Source organism: Lycium ferocissimum, chromosome 5 (genome assembly GCF_029784015.1).
Source record: "Lycium ferocissimum isolate CSIRO_LF1 chromosome 5, AGI_CSIRO_Lferr_CH_V1, whole genome shotgun sequence".
NCBI classification, from domain to species: Eukaryota; Viridiplantae; Streptophyta; class Magnoliopsida; order Solanales; family Solanaceae; genus Lycium; species Lycium ferocissimum.
The window spans coordinates 22,571,520-22,598,598 of NC_081346.1; the positions used below are offsets into that span (position 1 = coordinate 22,571,520).

Consider the following 27,079-nt stretch of genomic DNA (forward strand, 5'->3'; position numbering starts at 1 on the left):
ACTCAAGGACGAAACTGTGGAATTATTAATACCAATTCCTGCACTACCTGAATCAATTAGACGTATTCCAAGATTAGCTAGTTGGTGGAGCTCATGAATTAATTCTTTCTTCTCCGGAGAAACTTCACATAGGCTGCCCATCGATCGGTGGCTAAGCGCATCAGCTACTACATTTGCCTTTCTGGGGTGGTATAAAATACTCACATCATAATTTTTCAATAATTCTAACCACCGCCTCTGCCGCAGATTCAACTCCTTCTGTTTGACAATGTATTGAAGACTCTTGTGATCTGTATAGATATCGACATTCACACCATACAAGTAATGTCTCCACATCTTTAATGTATGAATAACTGCAGCCAATTCGAGATCATGAGTTGGGTAGTTCTTTTCATGTTTTCGCAGCTGCCTCGAAGCATAAGCGATGATTTTACTGTGTTGCATTAACACATATCCTAACCCAACACTGGAAGCATCACAATATACAACATAACCATTTGGCCCTTCTGGGAGTGTCAAGACTGGGGCTGAGGTTAATCTATCCTTCAACTCTTGGAAGCTACGTTCACAAGCATCATTCCACTGAAATTTAGCTCGACACGGGTTAGCTTCGTCGATGGGGGGCCGAAATAGAGGAAAATACTTCTACGAACCTTCATAGTAACACCGCCAATCCGTAAAAACTACGGACTTCGCGTAGGCGTCGTAGGCCTTGGCCAAGTCTTCACAGCTTCAATTTTTTGAATATCAACTCGACTGCCATCATTTGAAATAAAATGACCCAAAAATGTCACAGAATTCAGCCAAAACTTGCACTTTGAAAATTTGGCATACAATTCCCGAGTTTGAAGAATTCTAAGAACAATACGTAAATGGTCTGCATGTTCTGATTCTGTGCGAGAGTATACCATAATATCATCAATGAATACTATTACGAATAAATCCAAGAGAGGCCTAAATACATTATTCATCAAATTCATGAACACTGCTGGAACATTAGTTAACCCAAATTACATCACTCGGAATTCATAATGGCTATATCTCGTTCTAAAAGTTATTTTGGGAATATCTTCTTCTTTAACTCTCACTTGGTGATAACCTGACCTCAAGTCTATTTTGGAAAACCACTTGGCACCCTGTAGTTGGTCAAATAAATCATCAATTCTTGGAAGAGGATATTTGTTCTTTATCGTCACCTTATTCAACTGCTTATAATCGATACACATCCATAAGGAACCATCTTTCTTTCTCACGAATATGACTGGTGCTCCCACTATGATGAACGGGTCTAATAAACCCCTTCTCAAGCAAATCTTTCAAGCGTGGCTTTAACTCTTTCAATTTCACGGAGCCATTCGGTAAGGAGGAATAGAAATAGGCTTGGTGTCCGCAACACATCAATAATAAATCAATCTCTCTTCCGGAGGGGAGGCTCGGAAGTTATCCGAAAATACATCCGGAAATTCATTCACTACTGAACAGATTGGAAAGTTGGCGACTTTGCTTGCAAGTATCTCCGAACTCGGACTAAGTGATAAATATAGCCCTTAGCTATCATCTTTCTTGCCTTAAGGTAGGAAATAAACCTACCTCTTGGAGATCTCAGTATTACCCTTCCATTCAAGCACTGCCTCCTAAATTGAAATCGAACTACTTTCATTCGGCAATCAACATTAGCATGACATGAGGCCAACCAATCCATACCCATAATCACATCGAAATCTAACATTTCAGCTCAACTAAATCGACTTTGTGCGGCGGTCGCATATCACAATTACACAATTTTTGTACACTTGTCTAGCTATCACGGGATCACCAATCGGAGTAGATACCTCAAAAGGTTTAATTGGCTCGGGTTTTACCCTAATACGACCAATATAAGATAGGGTAGAACTCGAATCTATCAATGCATACACATCATGGGAAAATACGGATAATATACCTGTAACTACATCCGGAGAGGACTCAAGATCTGCCGTCCGCTTGCATACAGGGGAGTGGCACCCGAAGTAGATGCTTCCCCTTGTCTCTACCTCTACTTTGTTAGAATGCGGAAAATCCGCCCTACCGAGCGCATCGAAAAAGAACCAGCCGACGATCCGTGGTATCGAACCCCAACTCTACCACTCATCGACGGGCAATCTCGCATCATGTGCCCAACTCCGGCCACGGATAGCGGTAAAGTATCCGAACCTTGGCGACACTGTCCGGAGTGTAATCTACCGCACTGACTGCACCGCCGTACTGGGGGTCTCCTTTGGCTATAATCTCCCAAACTGAGAACCTGAGGCCCTCGAACTCGACTCGACGCCCGAACGAAGCGGAGCGATCAAACCTCCTACCAGTAAATCGTGGAGGCACACTAGTCACCGCCGGCTCGAGTGTCAAAAAATGTGACCGCCTTGATCCCCCCCCCTATAATCACTACCCGCCCCTATAGATCCGACCTCTTGCTTTGCCCTCTATCAACATCACGATCACCCTTTGCGGATCGTTCTCTTCTAAATTCGGGCATGGGCTTGAATGCGGAAATATCTATCCCATCTTGCAACGAAGTCGTCAGCGATCCAGCCCTTGAACGAATGTGGCCCTAATCCGCTCCACGAACCTGTGCACTCTATCCCCCATGTCGGCCACCATAGTCAGGGCATATCTAGCCAATGAATTAAACTAAAGGCTATACTCCCGGGCACTCATATTTCCTTGTTTTAGATTTAAGAACCTATCCGCTCTAGCTCGACGGACCTCGGGTGGTAAATAGTGGCGGATAAAGGCATCTACAAATTCTTGCCAAACGGAAGGAGGCGTGTTTCTTTTCTTGATGATATCCAATTATTGTACCATAATACCGCCACATCTCGGAGTCTATAAGATGCCAACTCCACGTATTCGGTTTCGGAGGCATGAATAATCTTCAATATTCTCAACATTTCATTATTAAAACTGCGGGTCTTCATTCGCTTTTGACCCGAAAAAAACTCCTAGAGGATTCAAACTCATAAAATCACGGGCTCTAGTACAACCCCCGTCAGCTTGAACCCGAACCTCGTTGTTGCACCAGGCGGCAACTAACTGTGTCAATAGATGAATAGCCTCAATCACTTGTTGATTCGAAGTAGCCACTGGAGGAACTGGAGGCATAGGAGCTAGAGTTGAAGCCCCTTCTTGTTCTTCTATAATAGGCGGAGTAGAAGAGGCGTTAGATGAGCCTCATTATGTGATTCACCCTCTTCTACATTCATTGGTAGCTCTCTTTCACCCGCCTTTTCATCGTAATCTTGCCCTTCTGGGGTGGCTGTAGCTTTTCCCTTTTATTTCGAAATCATAGCACACTATTAGGGAGGAGAAAATCTTATACACGCTTATCGCACGATCTTTTGAGAAGAAGAATGGTCATTTTTCCTAAATGCCTCGTAGCCTCCCGTTTATTAGTGTGGGCGCGCAACACACCATAAACAAAACTCTACTAGACACGGCTCGTAGACACTTCCTAGGACTGAGCTTCTCCGATACCACTTTTGTCACGACCCGACTAGGGGCCATGACGGGTACCCGGGGCTAACCACCGAGCATCGCTCATACCATTACCCATCGTACTCATCAAGCGTTCATTCATTAATCTTATACTCAAGTCATAGGAAAAACCATTTTTCACTTCGAAACATAATTACCTTTATATACATAAACCCTTCGGCTATCAAAATAATATACATACAATAAGGACATCGTGAGACCATACTACCCACACATACGCATCTACGAGCCTCTACTAGAGTACTAGACATATGGACGGGACAGGACCCCGTCATGCCCAAAACATATATATACACAAAAGAACAAAGCAATGGCACCTCCGGAATAATGGGGTGCTCTCAAAGTCTACTAGTAGCTTCTACGAGTCTGGATCACCTCCCCCGCCACCTCGTGGGTATGAACACGACGTCCCAAAGAAAACGGACGTCGACGAACATTGTACTGAGTATGTAAGGCATGAATGAAATGAACATAATAGAGAAATCATAAGATATAAGATGAAGATATAACCTGCGTAACCTTTAAGGGTGGATACATTTCATATATATATCATATATAATCATAGTACATGTATCATCATAGCGTATACATCATCGTATCATATATATCATCATCGTTAACCCGCGTCCGGGTAACCATCATATGCCGCCCACTAGTGGTGTCATGCCCGGCCCTCTAGGCTCGGTGTAAACATAGCAGCCTGCCTTAGCGGTGACATGCCCGGCCATTTAGGCACGATGGGATCGTATGCTGCCCGCCTTCGCGGTGACATGCCCGGCCATTTAGGCACGGTGGAATCGTATCGTCATATACCCATCATAAACTTAACATTTTCATACATTGCATAGGCATATCATAAGCTTAGCGTCGTTATACATTTATCATCAAACATACATTAGAACTTGAAGGCAACTATGGCTATGTCGGGGTGACATAAGGTCGTGAACCCCCGATTACATTATGGAGTGATCATCATCATTATGTCTCACCTTGAGGGGGCTAATATTTTAAGGTGAGTGTACACAAGAAAAGCATCAATGGAACCATATTTAGGATCATTAGATTGTAGAAACATCATATCGTATCCATAGCAAGAACTTTATGGAATTAGCATGTCATGAACTTTAGAACTTTTAGGCTCAACTCATAGTCATCATCATCATACTCACATCGTATCTCTCTTTCTTTATCTTATGAAAAGCTTTTTATAACCATAGACTCATAATTTCCGATGTGTAGGAAAGCCATGGAAACATAGGAGAATTTATGCCATAGGAGTCATGCCTTAGAAAGAAGGGACTAGCCTTACATACCTCTTTCGTTTAGCTATTCTATCATTTGATCGTTCTCCTTCGATGCTCGCGTTTCTACCTTCAAGAGAATTCGCATCAACATTAGCTAATCGATTATATGAACGTGCTTACTAATGCTAGAGAAAATTGGGCAACATTTCTTTTGTTTATACAACTTTCCCCATATTCCATATCAACTCCTAAACATCCATAACAACATTCACAATATTATAAGCAACAATCATCATTCATCTACATTATCCACATTTCACAATTTCACTTCAATTTCTTCATAACCATGGTCATAGTTCACTATTGCATTTTCTCACATATAATACTTATCCCATATTCTAAATGTCCCTTATAGCATGCTTACAATCACAACATATCAATATTCATGACTCATTCCATACTACTACTCAAAATCTCATTATCCTATCTTTATGACCCATTTTCTATCTCCTTTCATAATCTAAGTCTCTCAAACTCTCATTACCTTAAACAACATGAAAAGATCATAAAACTTACCTTAGATAGTGTAGGAATAAGCCTTGAGTTGAAATACTTCTCTTGCACCAAAACCCTAGTTCACTTCCATAGGAATTCCTTGGTTTGGATGAACTTTAATGTGTTTCATACACTTAACTCTCTTGGTTTGATGAAGTTGATCTTTGATTAGTCTTGATTTAGTGTTGAAGAAATGTGTAGAACACTTTAGAAGCCTTGAGAGAGATGGAGAAGTGTGGGAAATAAAATTAGTGAAGTGGGATCACATTTTATATAACTAACTCAGCCCGTCGGGACTTCCACGGACACTTATACGGTCCGTATAACATTGCACGGCCCGTATAAGTGGTCGTGGTTCACCACCAGGCAAACATCATCTCTGTTGGGTGTTATACGGACCGTATAATGTTATACGGACCGTATAAGTCGGTCGTATAACCTCATTTCCCTAAAATGATCTCCGTCGTTCGTTTGATCTCCAATCCTTATGGAACTTTCTTGACACTTGTTTAACACCTCGTTAACAATCTAAGAGACATTATAACTCTTCTCTAAAACATCATTAAGCCATCATTAATTCGATACTCGTAAATCTTGCCCGACACACAACATATACCTTGCTTTCCTTAACAACTTTCGTCTCCTACCTCAATTGTCTTTGAAGTCTTATTTAGAATCATCAAATGTTATTTCTTACTTATCAAAACATCGTATACGTCGTGCCCTTCTTTGAAGTCTTATTTAGAATCATCAAATGTTATTTCTTACTTATCAAAACATCGTATACGTCGTGCCCTTCGTTATTCTATTCACTGTACTTCAACGGGAAATTTCCGGGGTGTAACACAACAACAAACCCAGTGTAATCTCACAAGTGGGGTCTGGGGAGGGTAGAGTGTACGCAGACCTTAACCCATACCTTATGAGGTAGAGAGACTGTTTTCGATAGATCCTCTCGGCTCAAGAAAAAATAATTCAAAGCAGTTCGGGAAAAGAAGAAACGGATGTGAAGAAGCACTTAACCAGTACTTTAACAAATATTAAAGCCTAAACAACATACTTTGCTAAGGTTATGCCGACCAGTACGGAACCATTTGCTAATGTACCTGAACGCATATTGTTCTTTGATCTTTCTGTAATTACTGAATATCATTTCAAGCAAATTAAGATGAGGTTTATACAGTCGACAGCACGTACCGTGGCTTACAATAACGAAGACATAAAGAGAAACCTAACTTCTCCAATCAAATGCGTGTTGCAGGACAGGCTGAGTTCAGAATTCTTATTTCTCTAGCCTTTCCCTTAGCAACAGTACAAGTATCTGGTGTCTTCATATCAGATTATAGTTTCAATGGGAACAACTATCAGTTCCTTTGCTGCACTACAATAAACATCACCAATCAGTTTCTTTCTTCTCCTTCAACCTCGCTCTCTCTCTGCCACCAACCCTACCATCATATCGACCATTTTAAGGCGATACACACAGTGATGGATGTGTTGGTGCTTGCAAAGGGATGGAACTTTGGGGAATTATGGTGATCTTTCTAAATAAAGAAAAATAGAGAGAGAACTAGGTTTTAATGGGAAAATAAGGGTGATTTGTTGCTTGGTGAAAGTGGAAATTCAGTGGTATTGGGGTGAAAATGGGCGAGCAGGCTTGAATGGTGTGGTGATCACGTCATTCAAATGTTTGAGAAAATTAATCGAACTTGAGGTGTGTGCCTTCTTAGATTCCTCAATTATAGTGAGAAGTTTTCTCTGAGGGAGAAAACATCCTCAACTATTTTAATAATATCTAAAACTTGTCCTCCAATTTTCTTTACATCACTGAAAACCCTCTTGATGAACTATAACCTTAGATCATCGAATGCATGACCATGAATCTAAAGTTGTGGTCTATACCGAGGGAATCTCTAGAATGAAATTTGTTTGCGCTTCCGGCTGCGTCATCATCGATTCCCATTGTTGTAACAACTACTACTTCATTGGCATAGAAAAGCTTCTCGACCTAAAGTCTGAGCTTAATGCATCATCATAGAAAACATAGATTTGGTGACTGATACGACGAGAAGGGATGGGAGGGGAGAGTCTGAAGAAAAAAGAAACTAGAAGCGAGTGCTTTTAATTTTCATGTGTCACTATTGATTCTTCTTTTGTGTCTTGTCATTGCATTCAGGAGTCACACATTATAGTTTTGTGAGTGATTGTCAATCAGGTATTCTAAATCTAAACAGGTACAATTTGACTTGAATTCTTGTATTTAATAGGTACAAGTCTTAGTTAACGTATCTAAGCGAAAATTAGTGCTAAGGTTATGGGTAGGGGTGTACAAAGCAAACCGACAAACTGCACCAAACCGATAATTCGAACCAAATCGAGAAAAAAACCCGACTAGTGGTTTGGTTTGAATTGGTTTGGTTTAAAAAAGAAAAACCCGAACAGTATTGGTTTGATTTGGTTTTAACTAAAAAAAAAAAGTCAAACCGAATCAAACCAACCCGACATTACATTTATAAAATTTCAAACATATTTTATACATCAAAATATTTATATATAATGTAATTTATAAATGTTGCTTTAACTTTTTCATAGTTTTTTGTTTTTTAACATATTATTTCAAGCTCGGAATTAGAATTTTGAATGGTCCAATAAGTTTATAGCCCAATGATATTAGTAACTCAAATAAAACTCAACAAAAATCAAATCAATACTAATGCTAACAAAAGTAATTCATATCTAACACTGGAATGACAATAATGTTGATATCTATTTTTTAGTTTTATATTAGTTTAGAAAGTGAAAATACATAACTTAATTTTATTTTTTTCAATAGCTAGTCCTGTAATTAATACTTATTAGCCGTACTTATTTTAGCATGACTTAATACTTTTAGATTATGATCATTTTCTACATGCCTTATAAATTAGTCGTATTTAATGTAGCATGACTTAGTACTTTTAGATTATGATTATTTTATTTTATGCAATTCCATTAATTTTTTTCGTTGAATATTTTAGTACAATGTCATCTCTCATCTCACATTTTGTGTTATTTTCTTAATAAATATCTTAATTAGATAGTCATATCTTACTAGGACTAAATAAATATTTGAAGTACAAGTTATATGTTTTGTATGAAGACTTTACCGGAAAAAATCCGAAAAACCCGACCAACCCGAAAAAATCGAGAAAACCCGAGGTTGAAAACTCCGACTTTTGTTGGTTTGGTTTATAGATTTAAAAATCCGATACAATTGGTTTAGTTTGATCTTTAAAAAACCCGAACCAACCCGGTTCATGTACACCCCTAGTTAGGGGCTATATATGTATCCACTGAAACGTGCATGATTGGGTACTAGGGTGCTTGATATCACACTGAAGTTTAAAGTAAGTGTTTCATTTTTTCTTTCTTTCTAAAAGTGACCTTAAATATATTTATGGCCGTATAATAAATTTTTGTATTGTTAACTAGTGATTCAAAAGATTATGAAAACCCAAGAAGCTTTGAGTACAAAATTTAAAATGACTCGTGATGCTTTAAATTCAGAAGATTAGGGACACCTACACGGAGGGCCTTCAAGCGTTACAACCACCTATTAAGAAAGAAAAGTTATGTATTATTTTCATTCTACAATTAGGATTAAACCCTTGACGTGACTTGGAAGTTTGTATATGAGCAGGACAACTATTGGATTAAGGTCGCTTATCACTTCAAAATAATTAAAGAGTTTAACTTTATATAATTTAACTCTAATAAAATAAAAAAGTAAACTCAAAATTTATAATTCCATACAAAATAAAGTTCACTATAAAGTGATAAATAATTAATTATGATAAAGTTTACTTAGAAGACTTATTTTATACTCCGTCCGTTCCAATTTATGTGATATAGATTTACTGGCACGAGTTTAAGAAAAAAAGAAGAATTTTGAAACTTGTGGTTTAAAACAAGCATAGATATTTGTGTGGCTGTAAATTATTTCATTAAGGGTAAAATGAAAAGTTTTAAGTTTTTTTTTTTTTCTAAATATAAAAATGTATCATTCTTTTTGGAACAGACTAAAAAAGAAAGTATATCACATAAATTGAAACAGAGGGAGTAATCCTTTAGATTTGATGCAAATATTTTTTAAGAAAAGAATTATGCCTTAATTAACATTTATCTCCTTCTCTCGATTTTTTTTCATCAAATTTTTAAGGAAAAATTTTTCTCATATTTTGAGGAATTTTTTTTCCAAGATAGTGCAATCAAACAAGGGAAAATAGGAGAATATTTTTCAGAAAACATTTTCCGTCATACCAAACACACCTACTGATTGTTTATCAATCTTACTCAAAGCTTCCATAACCAACATAAAAAGGAGAGGAGATAGCAAATCTCGTTACCTTAAGCCTCTGTGAGCAGGAAAAAAGCCCGTGTGGGTTAGCTATTAATTATTAGAGAATTCAACAGTTGATGCATAGAAATGTATCCATCTAATTCACTTGTCTCCAAGGCCCATCTACTTCAGCATATTAAAAAGAAAAACCCAATTCACAGGATTGTACACGTTCTCAATGTTTAAGTTACACATAAACTTATTAGAACCAACTCACTATTTGTCTACATTTAATGAAAGCCATCTGATTTTTTGGCACCAATTGATCGATCACAGCCTTTAGCCTTTCTGCAAGAAGCTTCACAGTTATGTTGTAAGAGCTCCCCACTAGACCTGTAGTCTTTCATCTCAACCGCATCAGTCAGCAAAATACATATATCTATACTTAAGGAACTGTTTTAGTTTGTTTTCCCCTCGCGGGGTTATAAATTGTAACAATATTTTTGAAAGATTTTTTATATAATTGGAGTAGAGTTAATACATACTTTAATATAATTTAACAAACAAACAGCAATTAAACCTATAGAACATCTTCAACAAGAAACATCAATATTTAAATTAAAGATGTTAAAATAAAGTATTATCATTAAAAACTAAAATAAAGTTTCCTTCAGCTAACCATAAGTGATACATTGTGCCTAAATGGCATATGTTCATACTGGAACCAAAAACCAGCAAGGAACATGAGGTCTCTTCTAAGTTCTAACTGATGTATACCACAAGAAGCACAGACCGATGATATAACTTGTGTCTTCCCACTTTAAAGCAGTACTGAAGAAGTAATTGTTTTCTAACTAGTGGGATTGCCCTTTAATTGACCTTCATATCCACCACTCTACTTCATCTACTCCAATGCAGTTTTAACAATTTGTGTCTTTTCTCTGTTTCAATTTCGGCAACCTGCATGAATAGCACTTATATGTAATCAAGCAAATTGGAGAAGTGTATGTTGTCGTTACTCTGACACACTTCTTTTACCTTTTGTTTTCGATTTAAGTCAGTTACCTCTAGTAGATCAATCTCAATATGAAACTACATATAATATTCAAGTGATTGCGAAGCTTGTTCAACGTTTCGACTGGAAAAAACTTGACTTCAAGCTACAAATAAAATGTGATATGCAATTAGCCCACGGAGGTATGTCTTGCTCAATGCACATGGAAATAACATTAGTACATCACAGTGAACACTGAAAAATAGGAAAACCCCATGCTTCGTCATTTTGATCCGTGTAGTCAGAAAGGGGTAAATTAGTTATTCCAAACATTTGTATTCACTTCTTGAAAGTTCGGTAGTACATAAAACTTAAAATTTAACAAAGCAACTCACAAGGATTTTCAAACACAAACCTTCTGGTTTCTTTCCCTTTTCGGCTTTTTTTTTTTTTTTTTTTTTTTTAACTTCTTTTCCATTTTCTCCTTCATACTGTTCAAAATAAGTTTCCTTGGCCTGCAATTCTCCCTGGCTTCCTCAGTTTAATGCCTCACAAAGGACGCAAATTAATAAATTGAAACGCAATAATAGTCTTTGCATGTGTATCAAACTTTTAGCGTTGTTTCTTACAAGGATTAGCTATATTTCCTTGTTATCGCTTGGCTACATAGACTAAAGTCAAATTTTCAAAATCATGACAGATAGTTGATGCATATGAGTAGGAGTTACCACTTGAAATGCTTTAAACAAGGGTTTTCATCTCTCACTTGGTGCCTAATTATTTTAACTTTAATATTGTGGAATACAGAACATCATGTAAAAAAGTTCATAAAAGAAGAGTAAACATATTCTAAACATGATATAAGAATTTCCTATTTTAGGAAGAACTGTAGTTAAATAACAAAGATGACAAAAGTTTGGATCTTATTTACTTTAAACCAGACAAGACCTTCGGTTCATCTCCATATCTTTTTCTCCTACACTGCCCTGTCCATGGTACTCCCACCGCACTCTCATGATCACAACAGCTAAACTCGCTTCCTAAATTGCTCTATCGTTGCAACGTACCATTGCTTATGTCAACATCACTGTCTACGTGGAAGATATTCAACCTTTGATTGGCCACATAAGCAGAACAATGAGAACATAGACCTAAAGAGAAATACATAGCTAGCCAGGAAAACACCAGTATTAGTGCAGGAGAAAAGTACCAAAACTAGATGCTACATCAGATCTTAACCGTTGTTCCGTAATTCCTGTGTATCCTCCTTTACCCCTATCAGCTTTTCACCTAATGAAGATTATTGGAGAAGCCCCCTAGATCAAACAGAAACCCTGGCAAGGACTACAATCAGGCATTATTGGCGCATTCACCTGCCATGATTTCCATGTCCCAGGTGCTCTTTGTTCTTACTCTGTTTAGAGGCACTACATCCCCCTTAAAATACTGGTCAAGAAGAGAAACAAAGTTGACTGCAATTTAGTTTGTCGATGAAGACACCAAGCACCTCCACCCAATAACTGTTCTTGCAAAAAAATTGTTGTCTCATGAAGCAAAAAGGATAAAAGAGTAAGAAAATTTCCAGGCAGATAGGGTTAAAAAATGCAGTGACTTGTGCTATATTTGACAATAGAAACAAAATTTAACAGCACTTGAGAGAAATGTATAGAGAACTCTTACTAATTGTCTTCGTCTGCAAAGCTATCGTTGTTGATGCATCTTTAGTTCATTCTGTAAAAATGGGCCAAACTAGGCTTTCAATGTACATGTTCTCCCAATAAAAGGAATCACAGTTCGTAAGTGTAGGGTATCTGAACGAGTCATCCTTTGGATTGTAAATTATGAAAGTTAATCCATGCTCAAATAAAATTTCACCTTCACTTGACATGCAAAAGGGTGGACAGAGCAGATTCCCCACAAGATAATTAGGATACTTGATGATACACATCTTTGTCCAAGATTCTTTAATCCCATACTCCTTCATAACCCACACATCGGTTTGAGTTCTCTGATAACTACAAAACACAGAAAGATCACTTCCCAACACTCCCAGGCACATTTCAAGATCAAAATCTCCTTCTCCATAGCAGGGTTTATCCACCTTTCCCAATTTCCCATCAGCCAAATCAATAGATTGGATAGACCAAACATTATAAGAATCAAACTTGTGAGAAGTAGTACTAGCCCAATGAAGCTTCCCATTCACAGACATACCCCACTTAATGAGTTTCCTCCCATTATTGAAATCATGGGTACTTCTCCAAGAATCACTATTTACACTATATATTTTGACTTCAACTTCAACTTGATGTGAAATATCATAACTCGAAGTCCGGGAAACAGCCACTACCTTGTAATCATCATGAACCTCATCATATCCAAAACCATACATGACACAGTAACGAAAATTCAATTTAGGAATAAAATCAGGCAATTTCTTGAACTTCCTAATTGATGGGTTCCAGAGAAATAAGTCTTTTTGGTCAAAAGTAAAACAAATCAACCCATTGACAGAACCCACAACGTCAAAAGACTTGTGGGGGCCTTTCATAGGATAATCCAAGTCAAATGCCCTAGTAACAGAGTCATAAAGTAAAGTACCAAGGGAAAAGTCCATAAGATCATAAATAAGGGAATAGGTAGTGACTGGTTGAACCAATGACAAGATAAGTCTATGGTAGGTGCAGGCCTTGTTATTAGCACATAAACTGAGATGGGTCTTGACAAATTTAGGACTAGAGATTAAAGAAAGCCAAGATTTTGAAACACACCTGAATTGCAAAAGGGATTTTACTGGTAGGTTTAAAAGTATTTCAGTGATGAGTTCTTCTGGCAGAACAGGGATTTTTAAGCTTGATTCTTGAATTGAAGTGGAAGCATGGTTAGTAGGTTTGTTACGCTTTGGGTGCAGATGGGAGAAATCTCCCTCAGATTCCATTTCGCCTGCACAATTTGAGCTCTCGGAGAAGAGTCCCAGGTTTTGATGTTTTTCCGCAGAAGGTACCCAAATAAACTACTTACACTTCTTCCCCTCTTTTTTCTAAAATATTTTGCAAGTGACCCACTTGGCATATTTATTTAAGAAAAACAAAAGGGAAAATTTCACGCTATATGTTTATTTTTGAAAATATTTACGCCACGTAGTTTATACTTTGTGTACAAACACTCGATTTCGTCTATATTTATGTATAAACATCTTTCATACACTATTACACACATTTATATAAGATTAATACATTATGTAAAATGTTTTTCCCCCCAGCTATAATGTTGTAGTATTATATATTGAGCTATTCTTAAAAGTTGTATAATTTCGAAAATATCCCCAAAAAAAAAAAAAAAAAATGTGTCGTTTGGTTATAGCAATTAGGGTTTCCCCCAGTTACAGATTTAATTTATTTTAACTAAGATTAGGATAAAATCTATGTCAAAATTATGGATTTATTATCTATTATATATTCCATATAAGAGGTGGGATAATAATCAAAAATTGAACGAACAAACCATAATTCTAAGATTACACTAAAGGGATTACTAGCAACCGAAGCCCGTGCTATGCATGGGCCTAACATGATTAGTTTGGTTATATAAATTTAGGTGAAGTTCTCGTAAAAGGTAGGTGAACAGCGTATGAGGACATTACTCCGTTATAACAGTCAGTGATTGAATTATGGTAACATATACAAATTAAATGTGTTTCATGTAAACCTTACTCTAGTAATAATTACAAACTTGAGATTGTGGAAACTAAATGTGTCTTTAAAAGTTAATGCAAGCTCATTTTTATCTTTTGTCTGGAAAATCCCAATTTGTGTGATGGACACCTTTTAACTTGAGGATGAAACAATTGAACTTTTATCGCGTGACGGAGCAACCTGTAAAGTTTCAAAGCAGTTCAAATCCAAATGAGAAGCATAACGATATCACTTACTTACAACTTGCATTATACTATCTATTTCCTGAATTCTTCAGATTGGCACCGACTCTTTCTAAACTCTTTTCCAGTTCTTCTAGCGTATATGTCCACTATTATCTGCATCTATCATTTGAACATTTCCTTCAGTCCTTGAATTTTCTCTCCAAACAGATTGTGCATAGTTAAAGAATAATGTGCAGGAGAAATCTACAGTCAAAAACTGAGTGAGCTAATAGATTTTTACTGCACCAGGAAATAATATATCCCAATATAAGGATCAGAAGCAATCTCATTTTATAATTGAGCTTTGAAGAATGATTGGTCCAATGACCGTAAAATCTTTCCTAGAATGGATAAAAGTTCACTTTGTATACTCTTATATCTTTTCTTGTCTTTTTGTTATGTTTATTATAAATTTAGTTGTGCAAAATTATATACTTATTCAAATACTACTGTATACATCTACGTACAAAAGACAGTGCAACTTTACAAAGTTCCACCAACACGGTTAACATACTTGATTCAGTACTACAACTGATATTCACATCCAGTATGCACAAATTGACCCCATACGGTTTAAGACAAAAATTGTTGGTATCACAATTAACATACCTACAGTACAAGTGATAATCACATCAAATATGCATGAATTTTCCATATATGGTTAAGGCAAAAAATATTGGAAATTAAACAACTTAAAGAAGACAACACATTGATTTACTTGTAAATCTAAATTATCTGAACGATAAAAAACTATCCAAATCAGCGCAATCAATCTTTTTACCCTTTAATGATTGATCACCATCAATGCAAAATGCCTATGTGCCTGCATTAAGTCATTCTTAAGAATAAACATGTGCCACAACCAATAGAGATGGTCTATAGAAGCTAGTTATCAAACTAAAAATGGTATCAATAAAAAGTCCTCCGTATTAAACTAATAGAGCAAGTTAAACGCGATTTCACATTTTGAAAAGACTCTGTAAAATCGAGTTGGAGTTCTTCACTACAGGTTTACCTACCTGTGGCTGATATTCGAAAAGAAGATCATGAAGCAAATCAAAGGCATGCGTTCTTCACATGGGTTCCTTGTAACTTTTATAGTACTTTTACTTGCAATTCCTTAATCTCTACCTAGTAAGCATTAATTTTGGGTGACGCAACAGTATACAAGTTTTTCTTAGCTAATTATAATAGTTGCATATTATACATTTTAGGTCGCTTCTACCAAAATGTTCACAAGCTTGTAATTCAAGCTGCAAAACTTATTAGACTTACTTTTAAACAGAGTTGTTTTATCTGATATGATAGGCACTCAATAGTAGATCTCTAACTTTTCCACCTCATATATTAATCATCTAAACTCAGGCAGTAACCTCTATAAACTCTTATAAGTTATAACCATCTATTTTTTCAACAGTTTAGCATCTCTAAAAACATAAAGTAACTCACTCCAGTCACTAAATACAACTACGTAGTTTTATCTTTCGATGACTTTTTACTTGTATAGAAAGTCAGTTGAACATAAATTCATTTTCACATTAGTTGGACATTTAAAATAATAATGCTTTCTTAAAAGAAGCAGGTCAATCATTTTTTGAAGAATGTCATCAAACTTGGAGATGCAACTGCTACAACACTCTAGGAGAAATCTGGCCAAGCAAGCTCTTTTTCTAGTCTTAAGAGGGAACAAATGAACAATAAACGCAATGTATATGCCTATGAATTATAGAGGTTCATTGGAACATGTATTACTTCTTTCTTTATGCTACAAATGATAGACAAGGAAGTGAAATAATATGTTAAATAAAAAATTAGAGCAATATTGCAAAATGTAGGAAATAGAGCTTTGCAGAGAATCACCGACATGTATACTACCTATCAACCATGGAAGCAAGTCCGCTTCTTTTCCTTTATTCTGATAACTTTGCCAGTTCATATTTCATAATGACAAATGAAGTTCTCCAGAAATAGCCTGCAACCATAGATATGACCATCTTAGATTGATTAGTCTGAATAATATATCTTTGGGGTCTTAGAAAAACATTTTGAGATAAAGCTTCATAATCCCAAAACTACAAAGAAATATTCTCACACCGTGAAGTGAAAAGAGAGTAAAAAGGATATGATTAGCCTAAGACTTTGTAAGAATAAAAAGAAAATTGAATGATAATGCTACATCGATCAGTTCGATACATCAATAAAGCATTTGTAGAAAAGGCATATAAATCAAAGTTAAATCAAGTCTTAGGTTTTTCCTGTTTAAAAAAAGTCCAAGTTTTCCCTTATTGAAGTAAAATCCTATAAATAGAGCATTTTTGTGTTGAGTGGGGAACATGAGTTATGGCGTAATAATGGAAAAACAAGGAGAAAAATAGTATGAAAATTTTATTATTAGTTGCATTTTCTCTCACAAATTCTGGTATGCCGTACATGATTTGTTGGCCTTTCAAAACCAAGTTGGATATGTTAGTACAAGATTGAGCAGGGAAGTCATTTTTGCAAATATGAAGTGCATCAAGTATTAGTCGATCGAAAGTATTGTTGATGACATTGATATGTGCTATATTTATTTAGTAAAGGCTTATTTCATTTGTTTGTTTCTTGCTCAAAGTCTAAGCATATAAGTTAAATTACCTTACTAAAAAATATCTATCCAGTTTTGCAAGAGGACTTTTGTGATGGACAGATCATTGAAAGTGCTGACTCTTGGCAGAACTTCCACTTTGACTCCATCAGCTAATGGCGATGCAAAATAATTCTTACCCCCTCTGCAAAAGGACTGCATTAACAATTTGAAAGCTGAAACTCTAGTATTGCCAAACATGATACTATTAAAATAAGTTCTAGTAAAATAATTCTAGTTATGCAGTCCTCAAATTGTCAATACAGTTCTTTTGCAGAGAGGGGCATGAATTCTTCTACGGTGAGCTACTGGCTGGTGCGACCAAAGTGAAAATTGTGACAACTCTCAGCACTTCCAATGATTTGTCCATCACAAAAATCCTCCTGTAGAACCGAATATGTATTTTTAGTAAGGCAATTTAACTTACATGGTTGGAATTTAGGTAGAAAACAACCGAATGAAACGCGTCGTCTTTGCTAAATAAATACAACACATATAATAGTCATGTACAATACTTTCGATCGACTAATACATGATGCCCTTCATATATGCAAAAATGACTTCCTTATGCAATCTTGTACTAACATGTCCAACTTGGTCTTGAAAGGCCAACAGATCATATATCCCAGGCCAGAATTTGTGAGGAAAAATATTTCACAGAGAATACTATAATTTCATACTATTTTTCACTTTAGTGTCCATTATCCCATAACTCATGTTCTCCACGTCAACATAGAAAGTTTGAGGGGTCCCATTTTATGCCAAAAATAAATATGAGATATTGAACAATGACAATTGGTCGAGAAGAGCTGAAACACAACGTTAGCAGCGGATGAATCATCGAATCACCATTAGCAGCTGAGGAGGACAACGACAAAATAATGATGTGAGAAGTTGTGCAGCGAATACTGATGGCTATTTAGAATATCCTGATAGTTGCAGAAAGCCATCTATTGCTTTCTACACATTATCGATATTTGCTAAAGCTGACTCTGTCACAAAGACCACTGGCATCACCTATCGTCATATGATTCAACTTGACGTTTTTCCGACAAAGATGAAATTTTATATAAGGATGACTGAGATTTCTGGTTGAAGTTTCTTGAAACGGTGTATTGTACATTTGAGTTTTAAATTAAAATCTTAAGTTTAGCGAGAACATCTCTTCGATTTTTTTTTCATTTCGTACTAATCTTTAATTAAAGCGGAATAAATTGACAATCCCTTAAACTTGCTAGTAATTTTTATTTAGACACTTGAACTACAGTATGTTCCAATTGTGCACTTGAACACATGATAATTTTTTCCTATTAAACACTTCCAAATTAAATTTTTAAAAAGCTTTTGCGCGTATTCATAAACCTTGTCCTCAATTTCAAATAAATTAATTGCCTGTATGAAGTATGAACCTTCACCGATGCCTCTATAAACCTAGGAAAGAGATATGTTTATTATAAAAATAGAAGAAAAATCAATACTTCAAGCTAAGAAAGACTGAGAAGATTGACTCAAGAATCAATTTTATTATGAGTTTTATCGTAGAATTCGGACCTAACCATTAAATATGAAGTGATGGGAATGATGGAGCTTGTGAATGCAAAAGATTCTATTAAAAATGAATTTTAGTGATTCACTGATTGGGATGGCAAAACAATCAGTGATTAATTCATGTATTCTGGATCTAAGAAGTCACGAGTTAATCAAACAAACCCACAATATTTTTACATTGCAAAATTTTACACAATATAATTAGGATGGAGTAAGAATTTGATTTAATAGTACAATTTTTTTAAATATTACTATTAGAAAACTAAAAAGTTTAGTTATCTATTCAAACAAGATATACAAATTACTATTGAATAGGCACGGTTTGCTCCATCCGAAGTGTCAGAAATTCGTTCATGATAGATTTTGATGTCTTTTTGGCTTTTCTGGTGATGGTAGGAATCTTTCACATAGTAATGTTATTGAAATTCTTATTGAAGATGAAAGTTCTTTGAAGATTCTCTATTACTTACTGCACCCCTTCCCCCGCTTACTCAAAATAACAATTTACTTATTTCATTACAGAACTGATAAAGATTTTATGTATGAAAAGAAAAAATTAGTTATAGACAAAATTGTTCAAATTTATCCGTTAGTATATTTTGGATCTATTCAATTTTTCATTGTCTGTGAAAAACGCATACTTAGACAGTCTTTTTTTGTACATGAAAGTTTGAATAGACACAAAATTTGGAACCAAAAAAAAAAAAAAAAGAGAAAAAGAATAGACCCAGAATATTTCCTTATGGGAAAATTATCAATTTAATCTATTTTTTCATAGATAAAAGGGTAAACTACACTAAACACCTCCCATACTATGACTTAGTTACAAATAGACCCCTTGTACTTTAAAATCAACCACTTACACTACCTGTACTATGAAAATTCTACACTTACGCTCTCTATGATGTATATCCGTAACTAAATAGGAAAATGAGCATAGATTATTTAATAAGATATACCAACTATTAGTAATAACTTTCTTGAACTTTAAATTTGTAAGTTTTATTTAATTATACTATTTATTATATATAAAAGTTCCCTTTTTCATTTAGTTCTTGCTTCAAAATTATGTTTAAAAAAACTTAGTTAGATGAAGTTTCATTTGTGTACGATTTTTATTACATAAAAGTTTTTAAATTTTTTCAAAAAAGGAATAACACCATGAGGGTGTAAGTACAAGATTTTTATAATATAGAGGTGTAAGTAAATGCTTAATTCTAAAATACAAGGGATTTATCCGTAACAAAATCATAATAAAAGGTGTTTAGTATAGTTAACCTAATTAAAAACTACAAGGTACTTATGTGATGTTATGCTGTTTAGGTTGAAAGTCAAATTTGTCAATCGACATTGGAGCACGCCTTTCTACTTAGACTAGCCACGTTAATCTGCCGGCCCCTGCGTGCCCTTCTCGGAGGAATCCATGAACGTCGTCGTTTATCGATCACATGCCGGGCGCAAAAATGAGAAAGAAATCTAGTACTACTAGGCGATTAAATCCTCAACAACCTTCATCAATGCCTAATCCATCTCCTTTTCTTCTCCATTATAAAAAGATCTCTCTCCTTGTATTTTTTGTCCTAGTTGTTTGTTTCATAGTTTTTCTCAACACTTCATCGAGAAACGAAGGCGTGTCTCGATCAGATGTACCGTCCAATCAACTTTACACTGTTGAAGTGGTCAATGAGTTCCCTCACGATCCTGATGCGTTCACTCAGGTTCATTTTAATTCACTTGTATTTATTTCAGTTGATCCTCTAGCTTTATATTTGGATTCTAGTGCCTCTTGCATTTAATTTTTGTAATTAGAAATTCATCCGCATTAGAGACAAAGATAAGTCTAATTTGGAATTTTGGTAGTGTAAGATTGACTAGGATAAAAAGGGTAGCCTGATGCGCTAACGTCCCGTTATGCGTGGGTCAGGGCAAGGGCCGGACCACAAGGTCCATTGTACTAGCCTTACCTGCATTCATACAAGAGCTGTTTCCACGGCTCGAACACGTGACCTCCTGGTCACATAGCAGCAACTTTACTAGTTACGCCAAGGCTCCCTTTCAAGAAAGAGCCAGGATATTGCTTAATTTTCTTACTTGTAATTACTGAATATTCCTTCTGTCCTAATTTATGTGACACTGTTTGACTAGGCACGAAGTTTAAGAAAGAAAGGAAGACTTTTAATATTTGAGGTTCAAAACAAGATTTAGATAATTGTGTGGCTGTAAATCATCTCATAAAGTTAACTTGTTTCTAAATATAGAAAAGTGACATTCTTTTTATGACAACCTAAAAAGGAAAGTGTGCCACATAAATTGGGACAGCCGGAGTACCATTCAAGCTAAAAAAAGAAGAAGATGAGGTTTACACAGTTCAAACAGATATACCCTGGCTTATGTTATAGGACAGACTGGGTTACCAATTCTCATTTCTCTACGGATGTAATGAGAGCCAATCTTGCACTTAGCAACATTACAAGTATCTGGCATTTTCATATTGGATCATCCTTTTAAATTGAAATAATTATCAGTTCTTTGGCTGCATTTACAATAAACATCACCAACTGCTAGAAAGTTTCAGCAAACTGACAATAAGAATTGAATATTAAGATGTTATCTGATGACTGCAGTGGATGTGTGAATTTTCTACTAAAGGGTGCATTTTAGATAGATGACTATCTAAAAAGGGGCCTTTCTCCATGGCTTAGCTTGTGTCCGTTCAACTTTGATTGTTCTTTTTCCTAAACGTTTCTGAATGAAATGACTATAGGCCCAATATTCTCTCTAGTGGGATACTCATTCACCGTCAACAGATATGGATACTGTTTTTCGTTCACCTTGATCAACTATAATGATGGATTTATGTGTAATCGTAGGTGATACTGTTCTGTCTAATTTTTTAAACATGCTTAATATTTACTGTGCGAAAATCTAATTGAACAAAGACAAAATGAGTTTTCTTCACAGTATGAGCTTTCAAATGGTAAGATCTCAACTATTTTTGTAATATGATTGTAATTCGTGGATGGTGCTATTTGATATCAAAATTCTCCCTCTCGTTGCTTGCTGCTGAGTTTTTAAGCTGCTTTGCTTGGTGATGGACCTGAAATATTATATGTTTACTACATTTATCCTATTCCATTCTGTTTAGAGTCCCAAAGTAGGGGCCAGTTGTAGTATTAATCAGATGGTGCCTTTACTTTTGATAAGTTATTGATTACTTGTTCTTTTTCCATATAATAATACTGAACATTTTTTTGCAGGGACTGCTGTATGTAGAAAATGACACCCTATTTGAATCTACTGGGATGAATGGGGCTGTGAGTTTCCCTCGGTTCTATAGTTGACTCCAATTGATTATTTCTTAGGAATTCTTGGTTTACCAGAATATTTTTTTTGGGTTCACAACTGATAATGTTTATAATATTTGACTACAGTCATCTGTTCGGAAAGTCACTCTGCAGACTGGCGAGGTAATTGGCCTAGATGCTTTGGGTGAAATATGTTGTGAAATAAATTAGTTTAGATAAATTCTTGTCCCATTTCAATTATTATGTTCAGAATGAGGATTTAAAAAGAACGATTTAAAAGTTTGAAAACAAGATAAAAGGATGAAAACATAATGCACAAGAAGAAGCAATGAATGAAGAATCTTATTCCCTATTAAGGATTAGAAACATCCCACCATATGATAATTTTTGAAGTACTAATGTTTTTATTTATGCAAGTTTTCCCATGATATTAATATTGATAAGTGCAACAGATAATTCTTTTCCTTCCAGCTCAGTTGCAGATGTAGTTGGTATATTACTCAACCTTTTTCTTTCTGGCATTCACAGGTTAAGGCCATTCAGAAAATGCAGTACTCTGACTTTGGGGAGGGCTTAACTCTTCTCGGTGATAGGTTAGTGATCTGAATTAAATGGTTTTACTTCATTCAGCTGATGATAGGTTTTTGCTTACTTATTCTATAAAAGAGTGGGAAGAATGCTTTTAATTTCCTTGATTCAACAAGTGAAGAAACTCACGTGGGACATACGCAATTCGCTCTTTTCCCAAAACAAATATTGGTTACCATTAGTTATAAGCTATACAGAATGTAAATGACACTTATGGGGAACATACAGTCTCGGAAAATATGATGCTGATGAATATGATTCTTTTAACTGATTTAAAAAAACGAACATGTTTTTGTTGCCCACATGATGTAGGCCCTTTTAAGCTTCTGACTACTTCTTTTATAATTTACCTGAACCTGTGATCCCTATTATTGAAACTATGCTTTTATGGCTCCTCTCCTCCCCATGGCTGCCCCCCCGGCCCGCTACGTGTGGGGTTTAGGAGGAATTTATTTGTCGTCCTCTTGGTATTTCTGCATGATTATGTCTTATTCTGCTAAATAAGTTGATAATCTCCTCAAATCTGAAGGACTTCTGAAACTCCTTTGATTGGGGTAGTACTTACTATGCTTCCGAATGGTGATATAACTTAGATTGAAGAAGAGTTTTGACCCCTTTTCTGCATGGTATATTCTCAAATTCAGTATTTCTTTGTGCAGCTGTTGTTGTCTTTTTCTTTTTGGGCGAAAAAAGGTGGTCCTATCATCTTATGTAGTAATCTTAATGTATTTTGTAGGTTGATTCAAATAACTTGGCGGCAGAGTACTGGTTACATATATGATCGGCATAATCTGAGCAAAGTATGTTGTGTGCTTTAGTATTTGTTCAATGTTTTTTGCAATTTTGTGCTATTAATGTTAGTAGTGGCTAGACTTTCTCAGATGAAGTCCTGTTGATCTGGTAATGTTTTATGATGTTTATTTCAAATTCTCTCATTGGAAAAAGGAGATTTTCCTGTATTGATCATTTTAATTTGATCTCATTCGCCAAATCCCAACTTTCTGACTCTGAAGTCATGGCCAAAATGGTGAAAAACTTAAAGATGGTATCATAATGCCATTGAGTATAACAGCATGTTAACGGAAACTTCTATTTTGGCTAATAGAATGATATTGGTAAAAACTTATTTATCTTTGGCTGCTCTGGATATATCCTTTGACCGGTTTCTCTGTTAGTTGAGACCTTTTCTGAGTTGTCTCTACTCACTAATAGAGCATCTGAATGCAGTTTATTTGATGACCATCTCTATACAGTTAATCTATGATCAATTATTCTGTTTTATTTTTTGACTGCTGATAATGCTTAACAATGATATGATAATGGTAGGCAACTTCATCTTATTTTCAAGGTTTTGACTTTTCTTCAAGTGTATATTTCAAACTGGAAAAAGAACTCCAAAAACTCAACTTCAATTTGCTTCTGCTTGTGTAAACTTAGAGCCGGTTTCATTTGATTTCAGTCGTCTTCTGTATTCCAGCTGCTTGAACAGAAAGATCACCATTTCCAGAATGTGATGCTCGACTTTTAGTCCGAAGTCTTCTATACAACATAAACTGCAATTATGTGACGCAGAAAAATGCTGTGTATTAATCCTTGCCCATTTGGTATTGTGGGGCTAGAAATGCTAGTATTTTTGTGGTAGAAAGATCTACTTGTATTGATATGTACTCGGTATTTCTTTCTTTTCCCTCCCTCCTACTCTGTAATTCTTACAGTTACAAACTTGCAATTTCTTCAGTTTGAGAAGTTTCGCCATGGTATGCCTGATGGTTGGGGATTGGCAACTGATGGGAAAGTCCTTTTTGGGAGTGATGGATCTTCTACACTATATCATATTGACCCTCAAACTATGAAAGGTTTTGTCATCTGAAGGTCAAATTATGATTCAAATGCTTTATTCTTCATATAAGAATGTTTTCTTTTGTTCTTATGCTTTTTGTTTTTCTCATTCTTGCAGTAGTTAAAAAACAAATTGTAAATTATCAAGGTGATGAAGTACACAGACTCAATGAACTAGAGTATGTTTATGACGAAGTTTGGGCAAATGTTTGGATGGTATGGACTTGTTCTCCCCAACTTCCTCTTTAGAAAGATTGATTTCTTATTATACATCACACTCTTCTCGTGAAGTCATAAGTTGCATACCAACATAGTTATCCAACATGAATCTGAGAAAGGTATTAGGCAGAATCTGGGTTTTTTTTCTTTCTAACTACGCAGCAGAGCATCTTGAGATTCTTCCTGAAAATTAAACTGCATTTTTGCTTGTTCTGCTAGTGTGAGTGATTATGCACAAATCCCTTTCTAGTACCTTGTAATTATACTAACAGGCTACAAGGCATCATTGCTAAGACTAAACAATGACTTCTTTGTCTGAACTTAATACATGAGTTCTGGATATTTTACCTTATCACTGAGCTTGGATCAATTGATGTTCTTTGATTTACCAGTAGTGGTTTCCTCGATTTCTATGTTTAATAAGGAGCTTTCTTTAATAACACGAGCAACCAAAATGATGGAGGATATTTTTCGAGTATATAAGTTCTCAATGTTGTTAAAAAATCACTTCAGATCATTATAAAAAAGGATCATTCGAGACATCCTTAAACCCTGGTGTTCTTGTAGGCAACATTTCACATCACTAAGACAGAACTTCAGTGAGTGCCCCAAAGCGCTAATGCATGAGCCTGAACAATCATGGCTTGCACTGTCATGAAGAGTGTGGCACTGAACTCGCTAAGGTGGCACTTCAGTTTAGAAACCAAGCACTTAAGTATTTGTCTGAGTGTCCATAGGCTCTTACTCGAAGATGGCACAAGACATTAGGTATAAATTAGCAAAACGATTTGTTGTTAATAAAAAAATAATTTAGTGATTAGGAATTAAAAAAATAGAAGTTCAGTATACGAAAAACTAGTCAGTAAATTTGAATTGGAGATTCAAAGCTGAATCAGGTATTTAAAATGGTTTTGAATTTGGTTAGAGTTATAAAAAGTGATTTTTGAGCTTGTTTGACAAGGCTTTCTGTTTCATATAATTCACTGAATTGTTTCCAACTCCTTTGTATGTATAATTATTCTTTGTATTTATAGTTATTTCTGTATTTATGCCTTTCTTCACTAAAGTACGTGTATTAACTGTGCTTTGTGCTCAAGTCCTAGCAAATTTTTGTGCTTTTTTTTCCTTTTTTTTTTTTCTTGGGATTTCTGCCTTTGACAACAATATCAGTGCTGGTAAACATCATTGTACAATATCTTCTGTTTGATTCATGAAGCCCGAACCAGGATAATTTCTTTTACAACTTAAGCGTGGTGTAGGGTTAATTCTGACGCAATGTCAGCCTTCCTCTGCAGACTGACTGTATAGCTAGGATATCACACACAGATGGCTCAGTTCTTGGATGGATTCTCCTCCACAATTTGAGGTTCTTCTATCGATTCTTTCCTAGTAGCATCATTCCAGTATTTGGAAATTTATTACTCCTTCAAAAAGTTGGATTTAGAGTGAAATGACACATCAGCTTCTATTTCTTATGCAGAGAAGGATTGCTACCCAATTTGAAAAAGGTCAGTGTTAGTAACTGCTTTAGGTTCTGTTTATAATGTTTACTTGGACCTTTTGAACATTTTCTTTGACACTTAACCTTTTCTGCAGCAAATTGATGTCCTGAATGGGATAGCATGGGATAGGGATGGTGACCGTCTTTTTGGTGAGCTCCATCATATAATTCTATTGTTCTTTAGTAACAAGCGTACCATAATGAGGAAATATCATTAAGCCGAATTGTTTCTTTATTCAGTCACAGGCAAATGGTGGCCGAAGCTTTATGAAATTAAGTTGCACCCCTTGAAGACACCATTCAATGGAGACATCAAGCAGATCTGCATGCCCCCGGCATTTCCATTTTCATGATCCCTACAGTGGATAGTCTTTTGCAAATTCTGAATTGTTCTGTTATTTTATCAAATTTTGTGTCCAGAGAGGAGAGAGAATCACATGCAGATTTTAGAGATGTACTTCTTTGTCTACACGCAAGATTTTGTACATGTACTTCCTTTCTGTGGGCCTTTTACCTATTTAATTTGGAATTCTTACGCGTTATAGCTACTTCTAATACATAATTAATGATAATAACTACCTTTTATTTTAATTACTAATAATAACTAAATACTTTTCTAATTTAATTATTATAGCTACACAGTGACTTTCAATTACCATTCACAAATACACTTAAAAATTAGTCACCCCAATCCCATATCCCCTTTTAATGGTAACAATATTAATCACTTAATAATATATATTACCATTCTATCTCCTTTTTCATAAATTCTTACCTATTTAAAAAGGAAAGAATCTGTGAATGCTCAGTGAAATAGTCGTCTTCTTCCTCTCTTCCCCTTTCTGCAAAAATTTCACTTCGATTCTCATCAATCAACAAGTTTTTTAAGGTT

General features: G+C 35.5%; 2 protein-coding genes across 11 annotated transcripts in view; one reads left to right on the top strand and one right to left on the bottom strand.

Annotated features, from left to right (window-relative positions):
- The window catches only part of LOC132056517 (glutaminyl-peptide cyclotransferase-like), a 36,794-nt gene extending 10,104 nt beyond the window's left edge, over positions 1-26,690 (top strand). Inside the window, exons 2-12 of the mRNA XM_059448752.1 lie at positions 20,181-20,453; positions 21,993-22,049; positions 22,167-22,202; positions 22,569-22,633; positions 23,365-23,428; positions 24,367-24,484; positions 24,586-24,683; positions 25,982-26,052; positions 26,167-26,194; positions 26,283-26,337; positions 26,428-26,690. Of these exons, the coding sequence (XP_059304735.1) occupies positions 20,184-20,453; positions 21,993-22,049; positions 22,167-22,202; positions 22,569-22,633; positions 23,365-23,428; positions 24,367-24,484; positions 24,586-24,683; positions 25,982-26,052; positions 26,167-26,194; positions 26,283-26,337; positions 26,428-26,540 (975 nt within the window). The 5' untranslated portion in view covers positions 20,181-20,183 and the 3' untranslated portion in view covers positions 26,541-26,690. The remainder of the gene's footprint in view (positions 1-20,180; positions 20,454-21,992; positions 22,050-22,166; positions 22,203-22,568; positions 22,634-23,364; positions 23,429-24,366; positions 24,485-24,585; positions 24,684-25,981; positions 26,053-26,166; positions 26,195-26,282; positions 26,338-26,427) is intronic.
- On the bottom strand, positions 9,818-13,696 carry LOC132056516 (F-box/kelch-repeat protein At3g23880-like). 10 transcript variants are annotated; one of them, XR_009414806.1, is made up of 3 exons: positions 12,326-13,696; positions 10,690-10,811; positions 9,818-10,611 (listed from the first exon to the last, which is right to left on the bottom strand). XR_009414806.1 is itself a non-coding variant. In XM_059448751.1 (2 exons), exon 1 carries the CDS (start codon positions 13,581-13,583, stop codon positions 12,372-12,374), a length of 1,212 nt encoding a protein of 403 aa, XP_059304734.1. In that variant the 5' UTR covers positions 13,584-13,695; the 3' UTR covers positions 9,818-10,611; positions 12,326-12,371. The 10 variants fall into 10 exon arrangements, 1 of the variants encoding a protein (XP_059304734.1); XR_009414805.1 differs by lacking the exon at positions 10,690-10,811 and adding an exon at positions 11,577-12,165; XR_009414802.1 differs by lacking the exon at positions 10,690-10,811 and adding an exon at positions 11,577-12,189.
- Positions 26,691-27,079: the final 389 nt, after the last annotated feature.

Excerpts from the sequence above, each read along its gene's own strand:
- LOC132056516 (XM_059448751.1), bottom strand. The coding sequence starts at position 13,583 with ATGGAATCTGAGGGAGATTTCTCCCATCTGCACCCAAAGCGTAACAAA.